General features: G+C 40.3%; 1 protein-coding gene across 2 annotated transcripts; it reads left to right on the forward strand.

Annotated features, from left to right (window-relative positions):
* The first annotated feature begins 17,104 nt into the window (after window positions 1–17,104).
* Window positions 17,105–23,636, forward strand: si:dkey-3h3.3 (RING_Ubox and Deltex_C domain-containing protein). 2 transcript variants are annotated; one of them, XM_014143521.2, is made up of 4 exons: window positions 17,105–17,377; window positions 19,182–20,150; window positions 20,563–20,780; window positions 22,923–23,636. In XM_014143521.2, exons 1-4 carry the CDS (start codon window positions 17,354–17,356, stop codon window positions 22,990–22,992), a joined length of 1,281 nt encoding a protein of 426 aa, XP_013998996.2. In that variant the 5' UTR covers window positions 17,105–17,353; the 3' UTR covers window positions 22,993–23,636. The 2 variants fall into 2 exon arrangements, with proteins under 2 accessions (XP_013998996.2, XP_013998997.2); XM_014143522.2 differs by lacking the exon at window positions 22,923–23,636 and adding an exon at window positions 21,554–21,646.
* Window position 23,637: the final 1 nt, after the last annotated feature.

Consider the following 23,637-nt stretch of genomic DNA (forward strand, 5'->3'; position numbering starts at 1 on the left):
ACTGTAACATAATTACTGTAAAATAATTACTGTAATATAATTATTGTAAAATAATTACTGTAAAAATAATTACTGTAACATAATTACTGTAACATAATTACTGTAACATAATTACTGTAATATAATTATTGTAACATAATTACTGTAATATCATTACTGTAACATGATTATTGTCACATAATTACTGTAACATAATTACTGTAATATAATTACTGTAACATGATTATTTTAGCATAATTACTGTAATATAATTACTGTAGCATAACTTTGGTAACATAACTTCAGTAACATAATTACTGTAACATGATTATTGTAACATAATTACTGGAGCATAATTACTGTAACATAATTACTGTAATATCATTATTGTTACATAATTACTGTAATATAATTACTGTAGCATAACTTCGGTAACATAATTACTGTAATATGATTATTGTAACATAATTACTGGAGCATAATTATTGTAACATACTTACTGTAATATAATTATTGTAACATAATTACTGTAATATAATTACTGTAACATAATTATTGTAACATAATTACTGTAACATAATTACTGGTTATTTTGAAGGGAACAACAGCAAATTAGTTTCTTATTGCTTTTATATTTGTATTTTAATTTATTATGGATCCCCATTAGTTCCTGCTAAGGAAGCAGCTACTCTTCCTGGGGTTTATTATGGATCCCCATTAGTTCCTGCCAAGGAAGCAGCTACTCTTCCTGGGGTTTATTATGGGATCCCCATTAGTTCCTGCCAAGGAAGCAGCTACTCTTCCTGAGGTTTATTATGGATCCCCATTAGTTCCTGCCAAAGCAGCAGCTACTCTTCCTGGGGTTTATTATGGGATCCCCATTAGTTCCTGCCAAGGCAGCAGCTACTCTTCCTGGGGTCCAAACAGATTAAAGTAATTACATCACATATAAAACAAAATATAAAACACAACATTATATAACATTATTACACCACTACATATCTACAATACCAAATGTTTGATACCACTACAAAACAATATCACAGTGCATGCGTATGCATGTGTGTGTAGCTTTGTTTGTGTCTCTTCACAGTTTATATAGTTGGTAGACTTACTGTAGAAAAAAAGTATTTTGTCCTGTTTTGTAATGTTAGATCATGTAGAAGTAATCAGCTGATTGCTTTGTTACAGTGTCTTAACCACCTGCTAAATCAGTCGTGTGATTGATCGTGTCCATGCAATAATGACTGATCATTAGCCAATTAAAATTCAGATAAAGCTAGCCCACAACACAACGGACACCTCTCGGGAATATAAAAAAATGATGAAGCGCCTGAAGAGTCAGTCCTCGTCTTGGCGTTCACATTACGAAGATTGAATCTATTTATTTATGCCATGCCAATACTGGCATCATTTAGCTATCATTAATTATCATAATGTTGACTCGTTAAGCAGGCGGGCGCATATCCTTGGATCCGTCCCAAATGGCATACTATTTTCTATGTAGTCAACTTCCCAATGGGGCTCTGGTCAGAATGTGTGCACTATATAGGGAATAGGGTGCAATTTAGGACTTGTATTAGCTACCTCCATGCTGCTGTCTCTCTAGCTCCATAGTTCCAGTGTCAGCTATAATCAATAAAATGGCTTTGCCCCGCCCCTTGTTCCCACATCACTTATCACCTCATTGATCCGCTAATGTCTCATCACCTACTTACAATGTCTCATCATCTCATCATAATTTCTCATCACCTTATCACAATGTCTCATCACCTCATCATAATGTCTCATCACCTCATAATAATGTCTCATCACCTCATAATAATGTCTCATCACAATGTCTCATCATACTGTCTCATCATCTCATAATAATGTCTCATCACCTCATCATAATGTCTCATCACCTCATAATAATGTCTCATCACAATGTCTCATCATACTGTCTCATCACCTCATAATGTCTCATCACCTCATAATAATGTCTCATCACCTCATAATAATGTCTCATCAGAATGTCTCATCACCTCATAATAATGTCTCATCACAATGTCTCATCACCTCATAATAATGTCTCATCACAATGTCTCATCACCTCATAATAATGACTCATCACAATATCTCATAATAATGTCTCATCACCTCATCATACTGTCTCATCACCTCATAATAATGTCTCATCACCTCATAATACTGTCTCATCACCTCATAATAATGCCTCATCACCTATTCACCTCATAATAATGTCTCATCACCTCATAATAATGTCTCATCATCTCATCATAATGTCTCATCACCTCATAATAATGTCTCATTACAATGTCTCATCACCTCGTAATAATGTCTCATCACAATGTCTCATCACCTCATAATAATGCCTCATCACCTCATCATACTGTCTAATCACCTCATAATAATGTCTCATCACCTCATCATAATGTCTCATCACCTCATAATAATGTCTCATCTCATCACAATGTCTCATCACCTCATCACCTCATACTGTCTCATCACCTCATAATAATGTCTCATCATCTCAATAATCTCTCACCTCATCATAATGTCTCATCACCTCATAATAATGTCTCATCACCTCATCATAACGTCTCATCACCTCATCATAATGTCTCATCACCTCATAATGTCTCATCACCTCATCATAACGTCTCATCACCTCATCATAATGTCTCATAACCTCATAATAACGTCTCATCATAACTTCTCATCACCTCATCATAACGTCTCATCACCTCATAATAATGTCTCATCACCTCATAATAATGTCTCATCACCTCATAATAATGTCTCATCATCTCATTATAATGTATTTCTAATGATTTTAGGGAAGGTGTAATAATGCATTCCAAATAGCACCATATTCCCTATTTAGTGCACTACTTTTGACCAGGGCTTTTTTTATGGGCATGCAGCAAAATCTTCAAAATATGTACATCCTTCCACTTCAGCAGATTACATTTGGGACAGATTTGGGACATAACACAAATAAGTTTCCTCTTTAGTTATTCGAAAAGGTGTTTTGTTGTTAAAGGTATTTTTTCTCATTAGGAATAGTATTAGCTAGTAATAATACTAATGATAATCCAATGTTGTATTCCTCGAAAGATAAAGTATATGGTGATTTTAGGGGATTTGTTGAGTTGGTTTGGTGTCCTTTCAGTAACTTCTGTGGATCTCATGCACTGCGGTCCATACAGAATAGTTTGGTCTACAGTCCATGCAGCAGAGCTTGGTCTACAGTCCATGCAGCAGAGCTTGGTTTACAGTCCATGCAGCAGAGCTTGGTTTAAAGTCCATGCAGCAGAGCTTGGTCTACAGTCCATGCAGCAGAGCTTGGTCTACGGTCCATGCAGCAGAGCTTGGTTTACAGTCCATGCAGCAGAGCTTGGTCAACAGTCCATGCAGCAGAGCTTGGTCTACAGTCCATGCTGCTGAGCTTGGTTTAAAATCCATGCATCAGAGCTTGGTTTACAGTCCATGCTGCAGAGCTTGGTCTACAGTCCATGCTGCAGAGCTTGGTTTACAGTCCATGCTGCAGAGCTTGGTCTACAGTCCATGCTGCAGAGCTTGGTTTACAGTCCATGCAGCAGAGCTTGGTCTACAGTCCATGCTGCAGAGCTTGGTTTACAGTCCATGCTGCAGAGCTTGGTCTACAGTCCATGCTGCAGAGCTTGGTTTACAGTCCATGCTGCAGAGCTTGGTTTACAGTCCATGCAGCAGAGCTTGGTCTACAGTCCATGCAGCAGAGCTTGGTCTACGGTCCATGCAGCAGAGCTTGGTTTACAGTCCATGCTGCAGAGCTTGGTTTACAGTCCATGCAGCAGAGCTTGGTCTACATTGGTGGTTGTAAAAAAAATATTCTGTGTCTTATTTTTTTTTTACTTTCATCACACGTCTTCCAAGATATGTCAGGTAAACATTGCATATTTGAAATATTTACCTGAATTATATTTACCTGAAAGTGTCACCACGGAAACATTGTGAAAAAGTGGTAACACCTTACTTGACGCCCAGTGTCATAACAGACTAAGACACGGTCATAGCCATGTCATAACATGGTCATAACACTGTCATGACCCATATATTTACACCTGTTGTGACATATATTGGGTTATTCTATGGCTGGTTATGACACCTACATAAGAGTGTGAAAACCCACATTTATTAAAATTGTTTTTTTTCCTGACAAGAAGTTTCCTGAAAATATGTTTCTTAAATCCTTTGTTGTTGTTGTAAACAATTCTTTACAGCCATGTTTTTTTTCTTCATCATATTTGAAATAATTTGTAGAAAATACACTTTATGACACTGTCATGAAGCATTATGACCCTCCTGTGTGACTTAACTTGAACAATGAAAATACACTTTATGACACTGTCATGAAGCATTATGACCATCCTAACCATATAAGCCAAATAGTCCTATCACGTACATGCCCTTAAATCAGTTATCAGTCACATAGAGGGTGTCTTGTCCTGCTCCTGAAATCTGCTCCTATATTCATCCCAGTCATCAGCAACAGAGCACTGGGGTAGGTGCATGTCTGACATCAATGTTTACGCAATTACAATAATAATTTAAGTTGGTCAATAATAAAAAAAAATACAAAAATATATTTATAACATAAACATACTGTTGACATGTAGGCTTTGGTGTAATGGAATGTTTTGCCTTTCGTGGTTGGTTTTGTGGATTTTGACACTCTTATGTAGGTGTTATAACCAGCCATAGAATAACCCAATATATGTCACAACAGGTGTAAATATATGGGTCATGACAGTGTTATGACCATATTATAACAGGTTATGACAAGTTATGTTCCATGTTATGTCACATTATGACATGGCTATGGACGTGTCATAACCTGTTATGACGCTGGGTGTCAAGTAAAGTGTTACCGAAATGAATTCTAGAAAATACATTTTGATTCCAAAATTAACAACGTAGTTAAAAAATATGATATTTCACCTGATTTTCAAAGCCTTTCAATTTAATTGAGTGAAATATAATCTCTATTGTTCTCTGTAAAATGTTCAATGTTGATTGTATAAATCTGAAACTTATAGACTTTGCAATCGAGGGCTTCCACCATTTAAAAGTAGTCAACTGGGTGGGGATTCCTATGGGTTGGTTGTGATCAGCCAATCATCAGAGAGCATTGTCCTCTTCGAATTGGATTGCCTAGCGTTTGTAAACTGAAGGCTAAGGTAATATCCAGACCCAGGCAATTTAAAGACTGAATTTATGTGGTCTTGAGTGGACTACTAGATCAAACGCCCATGGGCCCTTTCTTTAAATGTAAGAAACTCAAGTAAACTTGAATACAGTAGAGTACAGTACAGTAGAGCAGGGTACAGTAGAGTACATTACAGTAGAGTAGAGTACAGTACAGTACAGTAGAGTAGAATAAAGTAGAGTACAGTATATTACAGTACAGTAGAGAAGAGTAGAGTACAATAGAGTAGAGTACAGTAGAGTACAGCAGAGCAGAGTACAATACAGTAGAGTACAGTAGAGTAGAGTACAGTAGAGTAGAGTACAATAGAGTAGAGTACAATAGAGTACAGTAGAGTAGAGTACAATAGAGTAGAGTACAGTAGAGTACAGTACAGTAGAGTAGAGTACAATAAAGTAGAGTACAGTATATTACAGTACAGTAGAGAAGAGTAGAGTACAATAGAGTATAGTACAGTAGAGTAGAGCAGGGTACAGTAGAGTACAGTAGAGTATAGTACAATAGAGTAGAGTACAGTAGAGTACAGTAGAGTAGAGTACAGTAGAGTACAGTAGAGTAGAGTACAATAGAGTAGAGTACAGTAGAGTAGAGTAGAGCAGAGTACAGTAGAGTAGAGTAGAGCACAGTAGAGTAGAGTACAGTAGAGTAGAGTACAGTAGAGTACAGTACAGTATATTACAGTACAGTAGAGAAGAGTAGAGTACAATAGAGTATAGCAGAGTACAGTATATTACAGTACAGTAGAGTACAGTAGAGTAGAGTACAATAGAGTATAGCAGAGTACAGTATAGTAGAGTACAGTACAGTAGAGTAGAGTACAATAGAGTATAGCAGAGTACAGTATATTACAGTACAGTAGAGTAGAATAGAGTAGAGTACAATATAGTATAGCAGAGTACAGTATAGTAGAGTACAGTACAGTACAGTAGAGTAGAGTACAATAGAGTATAGCAGAGTACAGTATATTACAGTACAGTACAGTACAGTACAGTAGAGTACAATAGAGTATAGCAGAGTACAGTACAGTAGAGTACAGTAGAGTACAATAGAGTATAGCAGAGTACAGTATATTACAGTACAGTCGAGTACAGTAGAGTAGAGTACAATAGAGTATAGCAGAGTACAGTACAGTACAGTAGAGTACAGTAGAGTAGAGTAGTGTAGAGTATAGTAGAGTACAGTGGAGTAGAGCACAGTATATTACAGTACAGTATAGTACAGTAGAGTACAGGACAGTATTACAGTACAATAGAGTACAGTAGAGTAGAGTGCAATAGAGTAGAGTACAGTATATAGCAGTAGAGTAGAGTACAATAGAGTAGAGTACAGTATATTACAGTAGAGTAGAGTAGAGTACAATAGATTATAGCAGAGTACAGTACAGTAGAGCACAGTAGAGCACAGTATATTACATTTACATACATTACATTTAAGTCATTTAGCAGACGCTCTTATCCAGAGCGACTTACAAAATGGTGCATTCACCTTATGATATCCAGTGGAACAACCACTTTACAATAGTGCATCTAAATATTTTAAGGGGGGGGTTAGAAGGATTACTTTATCCTATCCTAGGTATTCCTTAAAGAGGTGGGGTTTCAGGTGTCTCCGGAAGGTGGTGATTGACTCCGCTGTCCTGGCGTCGTGAGGGAGCTTGTTCCACCATTGGGGTGCCAGAGCAGCGAACAGTTTTGACTGGGCTGAGCGGGAACTGTGCTTCCTCAGAGGTAGGGGGGCCAGCAGGCCAGTGGTGGATGAACGCAGTGCCCTTTTTTGGGTGTAGGGCCTGATCAGAGCCTGAAGGTATGGAGGTGCCGTTCCCTTCACAGCTCCGTAGGCAATCACCATGGTCTTGTAGCGGATGAGAGCTTCAACTGGAAGCCAGTGGAGAGAGCGGAGGAGCGGGGTGACGTGAGAGAACTTGGGAAGGTTGAACACCAGACGGGCTGCGGCGTTCTGGATGAGTTGTAGGGGTTTAATGGCACAGGCAGGGAGCCCAGCCAACAGCGAGTTGCAGTAATCCAGACGGGAGATGACAAGTGCCTGGATTAGGACCTGCGCCGCTTCCTGTGTGAGGCAGGGTCGTACTCTGCGAATGTTGTAGAGCATGAACCTACAGGATCGGGTCACCGCCTTGATGTTAGTGGAGAACGACAGGGTGTTGTCCAGGATCACGCCAAGGTTCTTAGCACTCTGGGAGGAGGACACAAGGGAGTTGTCAACCGTGATGGCGAGATCATGGAACGGGCAGTCCTTCCCCGGGAGGAAGAGCAGCTCCGTCTTGCCGAGGTTCAGCTTGAGCTGGTGATCCGTCATCCACACTGATATGTCTGACAGACATGCAGAGATGCGATTCGCCGCCTGGTTATCAGAAGGGGGAAAGGAGAAGATTAATTGTGTGTCGTCTGCATAGCAATGATAGGCGAGACCATGTGAGGATATGACAGAGCCAAGTGACTTGGTGTATAGCGAGAATAGGAGAGGGCCTAGAACAGAGCCCTGGGGGACACCAGTGGTGAGAGCGCATGGTGCGGAGACAGATTCTCACCACGCCACCTGGTAGGAGCGACCTGTCAGGTAGGACGCAATCCAAGCGTGGGCCGCGCCGGAGATGACCAACTCGGAGAGGGTGGAGAGGAGGATCTGATGGTTCACAGTATCAAAGGCAGCAGATAGGTCTAGAAGTATGAGAGCAGAGGAGAGAGAGTTAGCTTTAGCAGTGCGGAGAGCCTCCGTGACACAGAGAAGAGCAGTCTCAGTTGAATGCCCAGTCTTGAAACCTGACTGATTAGGATCAAGAAGGTCATTCTGAGAGAGATAGCAGGAGAGCTGGCCAAGGACGGCACGTTCAAGAGTTTTGGAGAGAAAAGAAAGAAGGGATAGTGGTCTGTAGTTGTTGACATCGGAGGGATCGAGTGTAGGTTTTTTCAGAAGGGGTGCAACTCTCGCTCTCTTGAAGACGGAAGGGACGTAGCCAGCGGTCAAGGATGAGTTGATGAGCGAGGTGAGGAAGGGGAGAAGGTCTCCGGAAATGGTCTGGAGAAGAGAGGAGGGGATAGGGTCAAGTGGGCAGGTTGTTGGGCGGCCGGCCGTCACAAGACGCGAGATTTCATCTGGAGAGAGAGGGGAGAAAGAGGTCAAAGCACAGGGTAGGGCAGTGTGAGCAGGACCAGCGGTGTCGTTTGACTTAGCAAACGAGGATCGGATATCGTCAACCTTCTTTTCAAAATGGTTGACGAAGTCATCCGCAGAGAGGGAGGAGGGGGGGAGGGGAGGAGGATTCAGGAGGGAGGAGAAGGTAGCAAAGAGCTTCCTAGGGTTAGAGGCAGATGCTTGGAATTTAGAGTGGTAGAAAGTGGCTTTAGCAGCAGAGACAGAAGAGGAGAATGTAGAGAGGAGTGAGTGAAAGGATGCCAGGTCCGCAGGGGAGGCGATTTTTCCTCCATTTCCGCTCGGCTGCCCGGAGCCCTGTTCTGTGAGCTCGTAGTGAGTCGTCGAGCCACGGAGCAGGAGGGGAGGACCGAGCCGGCCTGGAGGATAGGGGACAGAGAAAATCAAAGGATGCAGAAAGGGAGGAGAGGAGGGTTGAGGAGGCAGAATCAGGAGATAGGTTGGAGAAGGTTTGAGCAGAGGGAAGAGATGATAGGATGGAAGAGGAGAGAGTAGCGGGAGAGAGAGAGCGAAGGTTGGGACGGCGCAATACCATCCGAGTAGGGGCAGAGTGAGAAGTGTTGGATGAGAGCAAGAGGGAAAAGGATACAAGGTAGTGGTCGGAGATTTGGAGGGGAGTTGCAATGAGATTAGTGGAAGAACAGCCTCTAGTAAAGATGAGGTCAAGCGTATTGCCTGCCTTGTGAGTAGGGGGGGGAAGGTGAGAGGGTGAGGTCAAAAGAGGAGAGGAGTGGAAAGAAGGAGGCAGAGAGGAATGAGTCAAAGGTAGACGTGGGGAGGTTAAAGTCACCCAGAACTGTGAGAGGTGAGCCATCCTCAGGAAAGGAACTTATCAAGGCGTCAAGCTCATTGATGAACTCTCCAAGGGAACCTGGAGGGCGATAAATGATAAGGATGTTAAGCTTGAAAGGGCTGGTAACTGTGACAGCATGGAATTCAAATGAGGAGATAGACAGATGGGTCAGGGGAGAAAGAGAGAATGTCCACTTGGGAGAGATGAGGATTCCAGTGCCACCACCCCGCTGGCTCGATGCTCTAGGGGTATGCGAGAACACGTGGGCAGACGAAGAGAGTCTTACAGTATTAGTATTACAGTACAGTATAGTAAAGTAGAGTACAGGACAGTATATTACAGTACAATAGAGTACAGTACAGTAGTTTCACATTTTATTGTCATGTGCACAAATACAGTGAAATGCCTTTCTTGCTTGCTCTTTCAAAACAATGCAGTAATCAATATCAGCAGTAATCAATATCAGCAGTAATCAATATCAGCAGTAATCAATATCAGTAGTAATCAATATCAGCAGTAATCAATATCAGCAGTAATCAATATCAGCAGTAATCAATATCAGCAGTAATCAATATCAGCAGTAATCAATATCAGCAGTAATCAATATCAGCAGTAATCAATATCAGCAGTAATCAATATCTACGTACTGGGCTGTCCGCACCCCCCTCTGTAGCACCATGCGATCGAGGGCGGTGCTGTTGCCGTACCAAGCAGTGATGCATTAAGTCAAGATGCTCTCAATGGTGCAGCTGTAGAACTTTTTGTGGATGTGTAGGGTACAGTACATTACATTACAGTACATTACATTACAGTACATTACAGTACATTACAGTACATTACAGTACAGTACATTACATTACAGTACATTACATTACAGTACATTACAGTACATTACAGTACAGTACATTACAGTACATTACATTACAGTACAGAAAAGTACAGTATAGTACAGCACATTATAGACGTCTATGTTTTGGGGAAAAGAAATCGATGTTTGGGCTCTTGGAGGTTGGAGTCCGTCTATTGGCTATGCATCTCAAAACTCTGTACTTGACCCACTAGCCACATGGTCGTCCTCTGTAGCTCAGTTGACAGAGCGCAACGCAACGGCGCTGTTACAGAAGCAATAACAGAACAGACACAAAGACGAGTCCTCTATATATTCTATGGTGTCAATTGTTTTGGATGTAACCATTTCTGATTGGACAATTTTGACTTATTTTGGAATTCAAAGAATCCCCATAGCTACCTATGGCTGGCTATCTTTCATTTGGACAGATTTACATTCCAGCAAACATATACTGTATATTGAATGCTCAAAAGAATGGGGAAATTATAATATTATAGTGATAATATTATAATAATATTAGTGATTGTAACATCTTAACATTCCAGTATGGGTCGGTTAAGGTTAGTGCATTTCAAAACAATAAATACCACTTATGTCTGTGCGCTGTCAACTAATAAGCATGCAACAGTAATTAGTGCATTGTGAAAATGTGTTAATTAGCAACTGTAATTGAAAGAACAGAGCCACTCGTTCATTTATTGAGGGTTGTTGTTTTATCTGCTTTGAGGTCTTAGAGTACAGTAACATAGATCTGCACTTCATATCTAATAGATACAGTAACATAGATCTGCACTTCATATCTAATAGATACAGTAACATAGATCTGCACTTCATATCTAATAGATACAGTAACATAGATCTGCACTTCATATCTAATAGATACAGTAACAGATCTGCACTTCATATCTAATAGATACAGTACCATAGATCTGCACTTCATATCTAATAGATACAGTAAAATATATCTACACTTCATATCTAATAGATACAGTAACATAGATCTGCACTTCATATCTAATAGATACAGTAACATAGATCTGCACTTCATATCTAATAGATACAGTAACATAGATCTGCACTTCATATCTAATAGATACAGTAACATAGATCTGCACTTCATATCTAATAGATACAGTAACATAGATCTGCACTTCATATCTAATAGATACAGTAACATAGATCTGCATTTCATATCTAATAGATACAGTAACATAGATCTGCACTTCATATCTAATAGATACAGTAACATAGATCTGCACTTCATATCTAATAGATACAGTAACATAGATCTGCACTTCATATCTAATAGATACAGTAACATGATCTGCACTTCATATCTAATAGATACAGTACCATAGATCTGCACTTCATATCTAATAGATACAGTAAAATAGATCTGCACTTCATATCTAATAGATACAGTAAAATAGATCTACACTTCATATCTAATAGATACAGTACCATAGATCTGCACTTCATATCTAATAGATACAGTAACATAGATCTGCACTTCATATCTAATAGATACAGTAACATAGATCTGCACTTCATATCTAATAGATACAGTAAAATAGATCTGCACTTCATATCTAATAGATATAGTAACATAGATCTACACTTCATATCTAACAGATATAGTACAGTAACATAGATCTGCACTTCATATTAACATGGTGAAGTTTATTAGGCCTACTACTGTAGCAACTGTCATTTTGATATAGACAATTAGAAAAGTCAAATTACAAATTATATGTTGTGCATTTCCATATGCCGTCATTAATATAAGCAATTAGACAACTAAGTGTGAAGTCTACAAAATAGCAATATATTGTGGGATGTTGATGTCTGTATAGCCTAGGTTACTATATGACATAAACAAACACACAAAGGAAGCATAACAGAGGATGAACCGTAGGTAATAGTCACAAATACGGAATTATAGCTGCCTTTTCACAACATAAAATAAGATAATTTTGTTAATGACAATTTCATGAACCAGGAATCAAAGTGTCAATTGAAAATATTTTCCACCCGTTACAAAAAAACAACAACAGAGTCATAACAACAAGGTAATTAGTACGTCTGCCCCATGACATCTCTAGATGGGATTAGTGATGGGTTCGTGGAGGCTGGCTGCTCTGGGTGACTGTTGTCTCTCTATCCAGTTGAGTGAGTGAGTGAGTGAGAGAGAGAGTGAGAGTGAGAGTGAGAGTGAGAGAGAGAGAGAGAGAGACACAGAGACACAGACCCATTGTTTGACACGCGTCGAGGCGAGCCTGGCTTTGGCGCAACAGACAGAGAGACCTGGCTCCAACCAGCGGCTGGAATCCAATGATTCGCCTGGCAACCCTTTTTGATGCAGCTGCACATGGCACCTAGACCTTTATGGCATCAATACCTTTTCAACCTCTCTTAGAAATGTACCGATAACCAAACATTAATTTAGGAACAATAAAGCGTAATTTTTTTGTGGGGGTAAATTGTATTCTCCTTTCGTTCCTTTTAGTTGGTCGACACGCAGCAACAGAGGTCCGTGCACTAGAGATGTTGACGCCATATTACTATTTCAGATATTTGATCAACTAAATTAAAGCACTTTTCGAAATATAAACCGAATATCTAAATAAAGCGTATATTATTCTTTATAGTTTCCCATAAGAACACACAGTGAATGAGACAGCTAGATGTTTTCCGTTTTCTCCATCATTTTTTTTAATGTAACCATCAGCCAGTTGGAAAGCAGCAGTAGCGCTGTTCATGATATGGATTTAACTCTTTCTGCTCCCGTGTTATCCCTGTTGGGGATGTGAACTATTCTCCCGTGCCATCCCTGTTGGGGATGTGAACTATTCTCCTGTGTCATCCCTGTTGCGGATGTGAACTATTCTCCCGTGTTATCCCTGTTGGGGATGTGAACTATTCTCCCGTGTCATCCCTGTTGGGGATGTGAACTATTCTCCCGTGTCATCCCTGTTGTGGATGTGAACTATTCTCCCGTGTCATCCCTGTTGGGGATGTGAACTATTCTCCCGTGTCATCCCTGTTGGGGATGTGAACTATTCTCCTGTGTCATCCCTGTTGCGGATGTGAACTATTCTCCCGTGTTATCCCTGTTGGGGATGTGAACTATTCTCCCGTGTCATCCCTGTTGGCGATGTGAACTATTCTCCCGTGTCATCCCTGTTGGGGATGTGAACTATTCTCCCGTGTCATCCCTGTTGGGGATGTGAACTATTCTCCCGTGTCATCCCTGTTGTGGATGTGAACTATTCTCCCGTGTCATCCCTGTTGGGGATGTGAACTATTCTCCCATGTCATCCCTGTTGGGGATGTGAACTATACTCCCGTGTCATCCCTGTTGGGGATGTGAACTATACTCCCGTGTCATCCCTGTTGGGGATGTGAACTATTCTCCCGTGTCATCCCTGCCATAAGGCTGTTGGGGATGTGAACTATTCTCCCGTGTCATCCCTGTTGGGGATGTGAACTATTCTCCCGTGTCATCCCTGTTGGGGATGTGAACTATTCTCCCGTGCCATCCCTGTTGGGGATGTGAACTATTCTCCTGTGTCATCCCTGTTGCGGATGTGAACTATTCTCCCGTGTTATCCCTGTTGGGGATGTGAACTATTCTCCCGTGTCATCCCTGTTGGGGATGTGAACTATTCTCCCGTGTCATCCCTGTTGGGGATGTGAACTATTCTCCCGTGTCATCCCTGTTGGGGATGTGAACTATTCTCCCGTGTCATCCCTGTTGGGGATGTGAACTATTCTCCCGTGCCATCCCTGTTGGGGATGTGAACTATTCTCCCGTGTCATCCCTGTTGGGGATGTGAACTATTCTCCCGTGGCATCCCTGTTGGGGATGTGAACTATTCTCCCGTGTCATCACTGCCATAAGGCTGTTGGGGATGTGAACTATTCTCCCGTGTTATCCCTGTTGGGGATGTGAACTATTCTCCCGTGTTATCCCTGTTGGGGATGTGAACTATCCTCCCGTGTTATCCCTGTTGGGGATGTGAACTATTCTCCCCTGTCATCCCTGTTGGGGATGTGAACTATCTCCCGTGTTATCCTTGTTGGGGATGTGAACTATTCTCCCGTGTCATCCCTGTTGGGGATGTGAACTATTCTCCCGTGTTATCCCTGTTGGGGATGTGAACTATTCTCCCGTGTCATCCCTGCCATAAGGCTGTTGGGGATGTGAACTATTCTCCCGTGTCATCCCTGTTGGGGATGTGAACTATTCTCCCGTGTTATCCCTGTTGGGGATGTGAACTATTCTCCCGTGTCATCCCTGTAGGGGATGTGAACTATTCTCCCGTGTCATCCCTGTAGGGGATGTGAACTATTCTCCCGTGTTATCCCTGTTGGGGATGTGAACTATTCTCCCGTGTCATCCCTGCCATAAGGCTGTTGGGGATGTGAACTATTCTCCCGTGACATCCCTGTTGGGGATGTGAACTATTCTCCTTTGTTATCCCTGTCGGGGATGTGAACTATCCTCCCGTGTCATCCCTGCCATAAGGCTGTTGGGGATGTGAACTATTCTCCCGTGTTATCCCTGCCGTGCCGTGCCGTGTCGCCTGGATGCTTTCAGGCAGCATTGCAGTTTTGCCTTGTCAGATTATAAATTGTACTTAATCCTCGCCGGATCTGCCACCGGCGTCCCTCCCTTGGTTCAATATTACTAATGCACATTCTATTGGCTGCATTAGACAGATGTCTAAATCTCCCTCAATCCGATTCGACATAATACTTTCACTGCTATTAAATCCACAGTGGTGTATTGTATGGTGGGCGCTGGGCTGTCTGGCTGGCTGCATAAAAAAAAAGAAGAAGAAGCGTGGGCTGATATTTCGTTCACGAGAGGCAGCAAAGTGTCAAACGGGTGTCTTTTTAGTTCTCAATTCAAGTCGTTGTATTCTGAATGTGAACGGGTCTGTAGAGTCAGCGGCTAGAAAGATGCTGTATCCTGCGAGTTGCGCAAATCAATATAGAAAGAGAGAGAGAGAGAGCGAGAGATACATAAATCTGCCATCATGTCAGGACAGGACGGATCAAAAATAATGCTGTTCTTTTTTCTTTCTTTTTTTTTCAATCCATGCATCATTTTCATCCGCAGTGTCAGATGGTTGGGTGTCTTGTCTATATGAGATACCCTACCTCGGCTTAAAGTCTCTGAATAGGCCTAGGCTACTTATTCACAGTGATGTACAAACCCGAATGTCCATATCGCCTATGCTTTTGATATCTTGTATTTTCAATTGTTAATATCTTGGATTTTCAATTGTTAAAACGGCTGAATAATAATTATAAATTATTAATAATAATAATAATAACAATACGTGTTCTAATAATTAATAATATTCCAGGCTAATAATTTATCTAAAAATAAAAAATAAAAAGTTAAAGTAATAGGATTTTAATGTTGAGAGGCATACGTATTATTTGGAGATAAATAAATGACAAGATTGTTTAATTATATTGTAGCTTATTTATTTAGAAAAAGGTGACTGTCAAGACATATATCCGTTGTTATTTCCATATTCATTATCCAGTATATAGAATTACAGTACAATGACGCCATACAAATGAACGGCTTAAATATTTTTTATTTTTGCCCACCAAAATATTTGTTACCGATAAATAGCGCATTTTCGGGTAACAAGGTACTATACCTTGACATTTGTGCTAAGGTTTTCAAAAGTTCCGTTTGCATTTGAGGTATGACATTGACATAAACAGAAGATTTACATATATTTTGGGGTATTTTAATGCATGTATTCTTTAAGCACAAAATTATTAATTATAAAAATCAACTATTGACCAAACATTTAGATTTATTAAAGAATTCACATCCTTTAAATTGAAAAATAGTATGGTTTTTTTCCCTTAGAAACAAGTGGTATGAAGCATGTTACATAATTTTATAAATAATAATTTAATAGCTAATATAAAAAAAAGTATTAAAAAAAGTCTACTGCGCTCTCTAAAATTTTTATCACATAGGATGCATTATCAGGATTAAAATGACAAAATACCGAATAGAATCACAACATAACACATTGTTAAAAAATACTTCATGTTATTACTACAATACAGAAATTGCAGACATTTTGAGGACAACACAAAAACAATTGAGGTTATTAAAAAGACAATTAGGCTTCAACGAATGTGAATAAGCTAAATAAACCTTGAGGATAAAATTGTCCCTTAATAACAAAACTCAAATCTTAATCTTTCCGACTCCATCCATTGCAATAGCCCCATGCTCCACAGTCTAAACCGCCCACGGCATATATACAATAGGCTACAAACATACATACTGTGATCTCTGTTCCGATCAGGCAGTCTCCAATTTTTATTTTTTAGAAATGCTGCCTAAAATCTCTGTGCTGTCGTCTTCTTATATGGAGACTTAATTTTGAGTCTTTCATTCAGTGGCAGTCCTAGTGCAGGTGGCGGGTCTGTGAATACTGCGCCGATTCAATTGCACAGCCTCGCTCTTAGTCGAGTACCGTGTCATTAATTTTAAGTTACTGAGAGCACCATATCATTACCGGCCAGAATAGAAAAAGTGTGTCACCAAAACAGCTGATTTGCATACAGATCTCTGTCCCTCAGTGTTGCCAATATTGCGGGTTTATCAGATTTGATTACTAAAAAAAAAAGACTAAAAAAAGAAAAACTCTCATACAGATCATGAAATATAGTTTCGGGTGATGGTTTGTTTGTGGATGCTGGTTTATCCAAATTACATTCAATTCTAGCCAATCTAATATACCAACTATCTTTACCTGAATTTAAAACATGTGTAAGGCTGTGTGATTTAGCGTTGTAGAACATCGACGAAATAATCAATGAAAGCAATGTTAAACAAATATGATCACAGTGTAAATAGAAATGATGATACCTGCTGTCACTTTTGTGGAGTAGAGCACCATCTTGCTTAAAGAAAGGTAGTGGCGTCTCTGTGAAGAGAACATACACAGTGTTGTACTGTCCTCTAGAGGGAGAAGAGAAGCAGCTGATACGGGAAAAACACAAGAGTTCACTCCTCTTTATGAAAAACGAAACTAAAAAAGATTGGCCAGTTTAAGGATCGGTTTGAAATTCGAAAAATGCTGAATGCGACTCAAGAATAAAACGACGAACATCGATCAAATAGATTACTTCGGAAAAGACAATATAGTCTAGATAATTTGTTCCTATATACCGCAGAACTAGATTTAGCGACCCCGGGAACAGGAAAGTTAGTTGACTCTACCTCATAGCAACGAAGGACGCACAACAACATACTTGCACCATGGCAAATGCATCATTGAAAGAGGTATGTATGTGTACCCTAAAAAATAAAATGAAGGACAAAACAACATTTTAATCTAGACTATATTAAATAGTATTTATAGTTCAAACGCATTTAAACTTGCTCATTACATTTCAATTCACTCATTATGTAATCGGATTATTCCCAAATTATACACAAGAGTACTTTACAGTCGACGTTGTTGAGTCAGCATACTTGGCAATGCGGATTTGAGTCAGTTTTGGCTTTCGATCTCTATGGTAGATCGAAATGGTTTCGCAAAAAGCATCGTAGCACAAATATCAACTTAATTCCATTGAAACTAAATGGAGGAAATCTGATTTTAGTGCTACCATGCTTTTGGGAAACCCAGCCCAGGCATATTGCCTCATGATAGGCTGTAGTTAATCAAAATGCAGGTGGCAACCAGTTTTAGTCACACTGTAGAAGAAAAAACCCACATCTAGTTGTTTCAACTAGTTATTATTAAGTAACTAGTTTCAGCCATTTTTTTCTTCTTTCTATACTCAACGTTTTGGGCCAAGTGTTACCTGAACTAAAAATATTTAGTTAGGCCAAATTTAGCTCCAATTTGAGAAAATTTGGCAAAAATTCAGTCAATTTAAAATGATGTGTTGGTTCATAAAACGATACATTATTATTTGGTGCATCTTAACCAAAAAAAGGTAACTGGTTGCACACAGTGCTTGACTTGGGCAGGAGCTCACCGAAAGCCAAGTACCGGCACCTCAAATGTTCTACTGCTTGAGTTCCCGTTTCTCTTATAGAATATTAGCTGAAAAGTATTGTGGAGATCCTGCACCTAAATATAAACAGTACCGGCACCCAAAATGAATACCGGCATCTATTTCAGTCCAAGTCAAGCACTGGTTACACACACAAAGTGCTTTTAACATATACACTACCGTTCAAAAGTTTGGTGGTCACTTAGAAATGTCCTTGTTTTTGAAAGAAAGCACTTTTTTTGCCCATTAAAATAACATCAAATTGATCAGAAATACAGTGTAGACATTGTTAATGTTGTAAAATGACTATTGTAGCTGGAAACGGCTGATCTACATAGGCCCATTATCAGCAACCATCACTCCTGTGTTCCAATGGTACGTTGTGTTAGCTAATGCACTACTGAGCAAGAGGACAAGTACATTAGAGTGTCTAGTTTGAGAAATAGACACCTCACAAGTCCTCAACTGGCAGCTTCATTAAATAGCACCCGCAAAACACCAGTCTCAACGTCAACAGTGAAGAGGCGACTCCGGGATGCTGGCCTTCTAGGCAGAGTTCCTCTGTCCAGTCTCAACGTCAACAGTGAAGAGGTGACTCCGGGATGTTGGCCTTCTAGGCAGAGTTCCTCTGTCCAGTGTCTGTGTTCTTTTGCCCATCTTAATCTTTTCTTTTTATTGGCCAGTCTGAGATATTACTTTTTCTTTGTAACTCTGCCTCTTATGTCCATAGCCTTTGTTGTTTGTTGGTAAGATGCCCAAATGGTTCATTTCTAATTGAATGAACATATGAGACAATTTGAGTGAACACATTTTTTTATTAAGATGACTGAATTTTTGCAAAAAGAAAATGTTAAGTTCAGGTAACACTTTGACCGAAAAGTTGAGTTACATTTTTTTTTTTTTTTTAAAGGCTGTGGAATCAGTTATTTAATAATATTTAGTTGGAACAACTAGATGTATTTTACAGTGCAGGTTTTGGTCAGAAACCAGCATTTAGGCCTAATAATGAACCATCTGTCATTTTGCTATTTATGTCACACTCATTTACATATTGAACTTGCTGAACCCTTGATGTTTTTCAGGTGTTTTCAGATGTTACTCTCATTGTAGATCCAAACACGTTCAAAGAGCCTAACCGGGTGAAGGACATTCTCACTGAATGTGGTATCCGTGTTACAGGAGACTTGTGTTACGAAGTGCAGGGATCATTTGACAAAATAGAGGACCTGTTTGTGAAGATGTCAAGTCTAGACAGATATGTTGACCCCAATCTCAGAGATAGTCCTCTTCATCACCAACAGCGTCCTCGGTCACCTACTCCAGTGAAACCAGTGGCGATAGTTGGAGCCGTTTGGGACTTTATCCAACAGAGATGCTCAAAGGAGCTGAAGAGAATCCAAGGGGAAGACGTCTTAATTCATAAACCTCATGACAAAATGGTGGTGACTTTTCAAAGCCGCATAAAATACCCGGTTCGGGTTCATTTCGCCAGAGAGCGCTTTGTCACATTCTATCAGAGACTCGCTACAGATCTGAAAGTGAAGACTTACAGTTTGGATCCACAATACTACAAAAGCTTGCAGGGACAGTTTCCAGAACTTTTGATTGAAGGAACCCCCGGTAAAGACAAAATGACAGTGACAGGGCGCTACATGCATATTGTGATATTGGAGGATTTTCTCTGTTCCAGTGCCGCTGTGACGTCACAACGTTCCCTGACACCCCAGAGAGTTAGAGCCCGGACCTCTGGTACGACACACAACAAACAGTCGGACGAGGAAGAAGAGTCATGTCCGATTTGTCTGGAAACCATTAAAGAGAACAAAAAGAAGACGTTGGAATGTAAACACTCGTTCTGTAGAAGGTGTGTGGAGAAGGCGTTCAAGACCAAACCTGTCTGTCCAACCTGTGGGGCAGTCTATGGGGAATTGAAGGGGACGCAGCCAAAGGGAGGTACTATGACTACTACTAAGGAAAAGTCTTCTTTGTCTGGATATGAGAAGTATGGAACAATCGTGATTCAGTACCACATTCCAAGTGGAATACAGAAGGTAAGCAAGTTAAGCATACAAACTACATACAAAGCCACTATTCTACCATGGGCACATAAAATGCACAGCACTGCTAGTTTTACATCCTTCCTAGCGAATGTCCTTCCTAGTTTTCATCCTTCCTAGCGAATGTCCTTCCTAGTTTTCATCCTTCCTATTTTTCATCTTTCTTAGTTTTCATCCTTCCTAGTTTTCATCCTTCCTCCTTCCTAGCGAATGTCCTTCCTAGTTTTCATCCTTCCTAGCGAATGTCCTTCCTTCACCGAGGCGATGCCCAGAATCACAGATTCTACTAATCACCTTGCATCCCAAGCACCCATCCTTTTACATGATCAAGATGTGCAAATCTACACAAAGCCTTGATCACAGTCTATCCTCTTATGTTATACTATTACTGACTTGGTCACATTAGGAGGAGCATCCCAACCCGGGTCAGACTTACCAGAGTGTGTCACGTACAGCGTATCTCCCAGATTCCTCAGAGGGCAGGAATGTTCTGGCTCTCCTGAAGAGGGCCTTCGACCAGCGACTCACGTTCACTATTGGCCGATCTTCCACCACAGGCATGGAAAACATGGTCACGTGGAACGATATCCACCATAAAACCTCCAGAAGCGGAGGCACCAGTTGGTGAGTATAGTATGGATGGATGCACTCCATTCTGTAGAATGGTTACATATTGTAATGCATGACTTACACGCATAATGAGCTAATTACAAGACATTATAAACTGGGTGGTCCGATCCTTGAATGCTAATTGGTTGACAGCCGTGGTATATCAGACCAAATACCAAGGCTATGACAAAACATGTATTTTTACTGTTCTAATTACATTGGTAACCAGTTTATAATAGCAATAAGGCACCTCGGGGGTTTGTGGTATATGGCCATTATACCACGGCTAAGGGCTGTGTCCAGGCACCCCGCGTTGCGTGGTGGTAAATCGCCCAGGGGAGCCTGGCTCATAATAATGGCTGGAACGGAGCGGATGGAATGTAATCAAACACACATGGAAACCATATGTTTGATGTATTTGATACCATTCCATGTATTTCGCTCCAGCCATTACCACAAGCCCGTTTTCCCCAATTAACCTGTTGGGGCTAGGGGGCAGTATTTTCACGGCTGGATAAAAAAACGTACCCGATTTAATCTGGTTACTAATCCTACCCAGTAACTAGAATATGCATATACTTATTATATATGGATAGAAAACACCCTAAAGTTTCTAAAACTGTTTGAATGGTGTCTGTGAGTATAACAGAACTCATTTGGCAGGCAAAACCCTGAGACATTTTCTGACAGGAAGTGGATACCTGATGTGTTGAATTACCTTTAAGCCAATGCCATTGAAACACACAGGGGCTGATTAATGTTTTGGCACTTCCTATTGCTTCCACTAGATGTCACCAGCCTTTACAAAGTGTTTTGAATCTTCTACTATGAGATCTGACCGAACAAGAGCCTTGGAACGGTGATGGCCGATTAGACTCTGGCGCGCGAGGTCATGTTGGGTACCCTTGTTCCAAAACGTTTTAAAAGAGAATGCATTCGTCCACCTTGAATATTATTCATGTTCTGGTTAAAAAAGGCACTAATGATTTATGCTATACAACGTTTGACATGTTTGAACGAACGTAAATATATTTTTTCCCCTCGTTCATGAAGTGAAGTCCGGCGGGCTTAGATCATGTGCTAACAACACAGAGCTTTTTGGACATAAATGATGAGCTTTTTTGAACAAAACTACATTCGTTATGGACCTGGGATTCCTGGAAGTGACATCTGATGAAGAGAATCAAAGGTAATGGATTATTTACATAGTATTTTCGATTTTAGATCTCTCCAACATGGCTGTTTGTCTGTATCGCAAAGCGTATTTTTCTGGGCGCAGTGCTCAGATTATTGCAAAGTGTGATTTCCCAGTAAGGATATTTTTAAATCTGGCAAGTCAATTGCGTTCAAGAGATGTAAATCTATAATTCTTTAAATGACAATATAATATTTTACGAATGTTTTCTAATTTTAATTATTTAATTTGTGGTGCTGACTTGACTGCCGGTTATTGAAGGGAAACGATTTCCTGAACATCAACGCCATAGTAAAACGCTGTTTTTGGATATAAATATGAACTTGATAGAACTAAAAATGCATGCATTGTCTAACATAATGTCCTAGGAGTGTCATCTGATGGAGATTGTAAAAGGTTAGTGCATCATTTTAGCTGGTTTTATGGTTTTGGTGACGCCTGGCTTTGAATTGACAAAACATTACACACAGCTATTGTCAATGTACTCTCCTAACATAATCTAACTTTATGCTTTCGCCGTAAAACCTTTTTGAAATCGGACAACGTGGTTAGATTAAGGAGATGTTTATCTTTCAAAGGGTGTAAGATAGTTGTATGTTTGAAAAATTAGAATTTTGACATTTATTTGGTTTCAAATTTGCCGCTCTTGAAATGCACCTGCTGTTGATAGGGTGCACCACGGGTGGCACGCTAGCGTCCCACATAGCCCCAAGAGGTTAAGGTGCCACCAACCTTCTATATTGTCCATATACCACACCCGCTGGGCCTTATTGCTTAATTATAAAGGGGTTATACATTCTAATAGCATGTCTTTCAATGCATTATGACGGCATCATACTGCATTAGATCTGCAAGATTGAAGCGTTTCCTTATATTCCATTATAGGAAGTACAAACTCAAAAGAGGGACAGTAGTTATGAACTTAAGGTTTTTTGTTGTTTTTTGTATCCATGGTTTCCCAGCTATGGTTACCCTGACCCTGACTACCTGAGACGTCTACAGGATGAACTGAAGGTCAAAGGAATCTATTGACATCTCTATCTGCATGTCTCGCAACTACCGATATGCAAGAATGAAGAAAAAGCTGCTTTAGGTTAATGCATGTTTTACTGATATTACATTTGTGAAATAAAGATTGTTATGTTCCCCAACAAGAAAACCAAATAATGTCACTGAAACAGAAGGGGAACTTAACAGTCACTGATAATCAGAACAAAACAGGTTTTTAGGAGGGGTTCTGGAAGACACTCATGGGCGTGTCCACTGAAAGATGACTAGCATCAACAACTGGAAAACTAACAACACCCACCATGCTAACGACACCCACCATGCTAACGACACCCACCATGCTAACAACACCCACCATGCTAACGACACCCACCATGAGCACCCATTAGATCTGCCCAAGAGGCAAAAAAAAAGGCCACACCAAACTTAAAGACAGGAAACAAACCAAAAAGGTGAACAAAACAAAACAAAAACAGGGAAGATCAGACAAAGGAATGTTTGTCTAGAAATCACACAGGGAGCGCCAACTAAAAGGTGTTAACCCTCCAAATCTCTCAAGACAACTAGAGCACTGGGCTAGTCACTCGTAAATATCACCTGGGCCAGCACAGAAAAAACATCTTACCACTAACGAGATGGCAACCAGCATAAGTAACACATACTAACAAT

The sequence above is a fragment of the Salmo salar genome, chromosome ssa15, assembly GCF_905237065.1.
Source record: "Salmo salar chromosome ssa15, Ssal_v3.1, whole genome shotgun sequence".
Lineage (NCBI taxonomy): Eukaryota > Metazoa > Chordata > Actinopteri > Salmoniformes > Salmonidae > Salmo > Salmo salar.

Coding starts and splice junctions, on each gene's coding strand:
- si:dkey-3h3.3 (XM_014143521.2), top strand. CDS start 17,354: ATGGCAAATGCATCATTGAAAGAG. Junction 20,151..20,562: donor TTCCAAGTGGAATACAGAAG/GTAAGCAAGTTA, acceptor TGGTCACATTAG/GAGGAGCATCCCAACCCGGG. Junction 20,781..22,922: donor AGAAGCGGAGGCACCAGTTG/GTGAGTATAGTA, acceptor ATGGTTTCCCAG/CTATGGTTACCCTGACCCTG.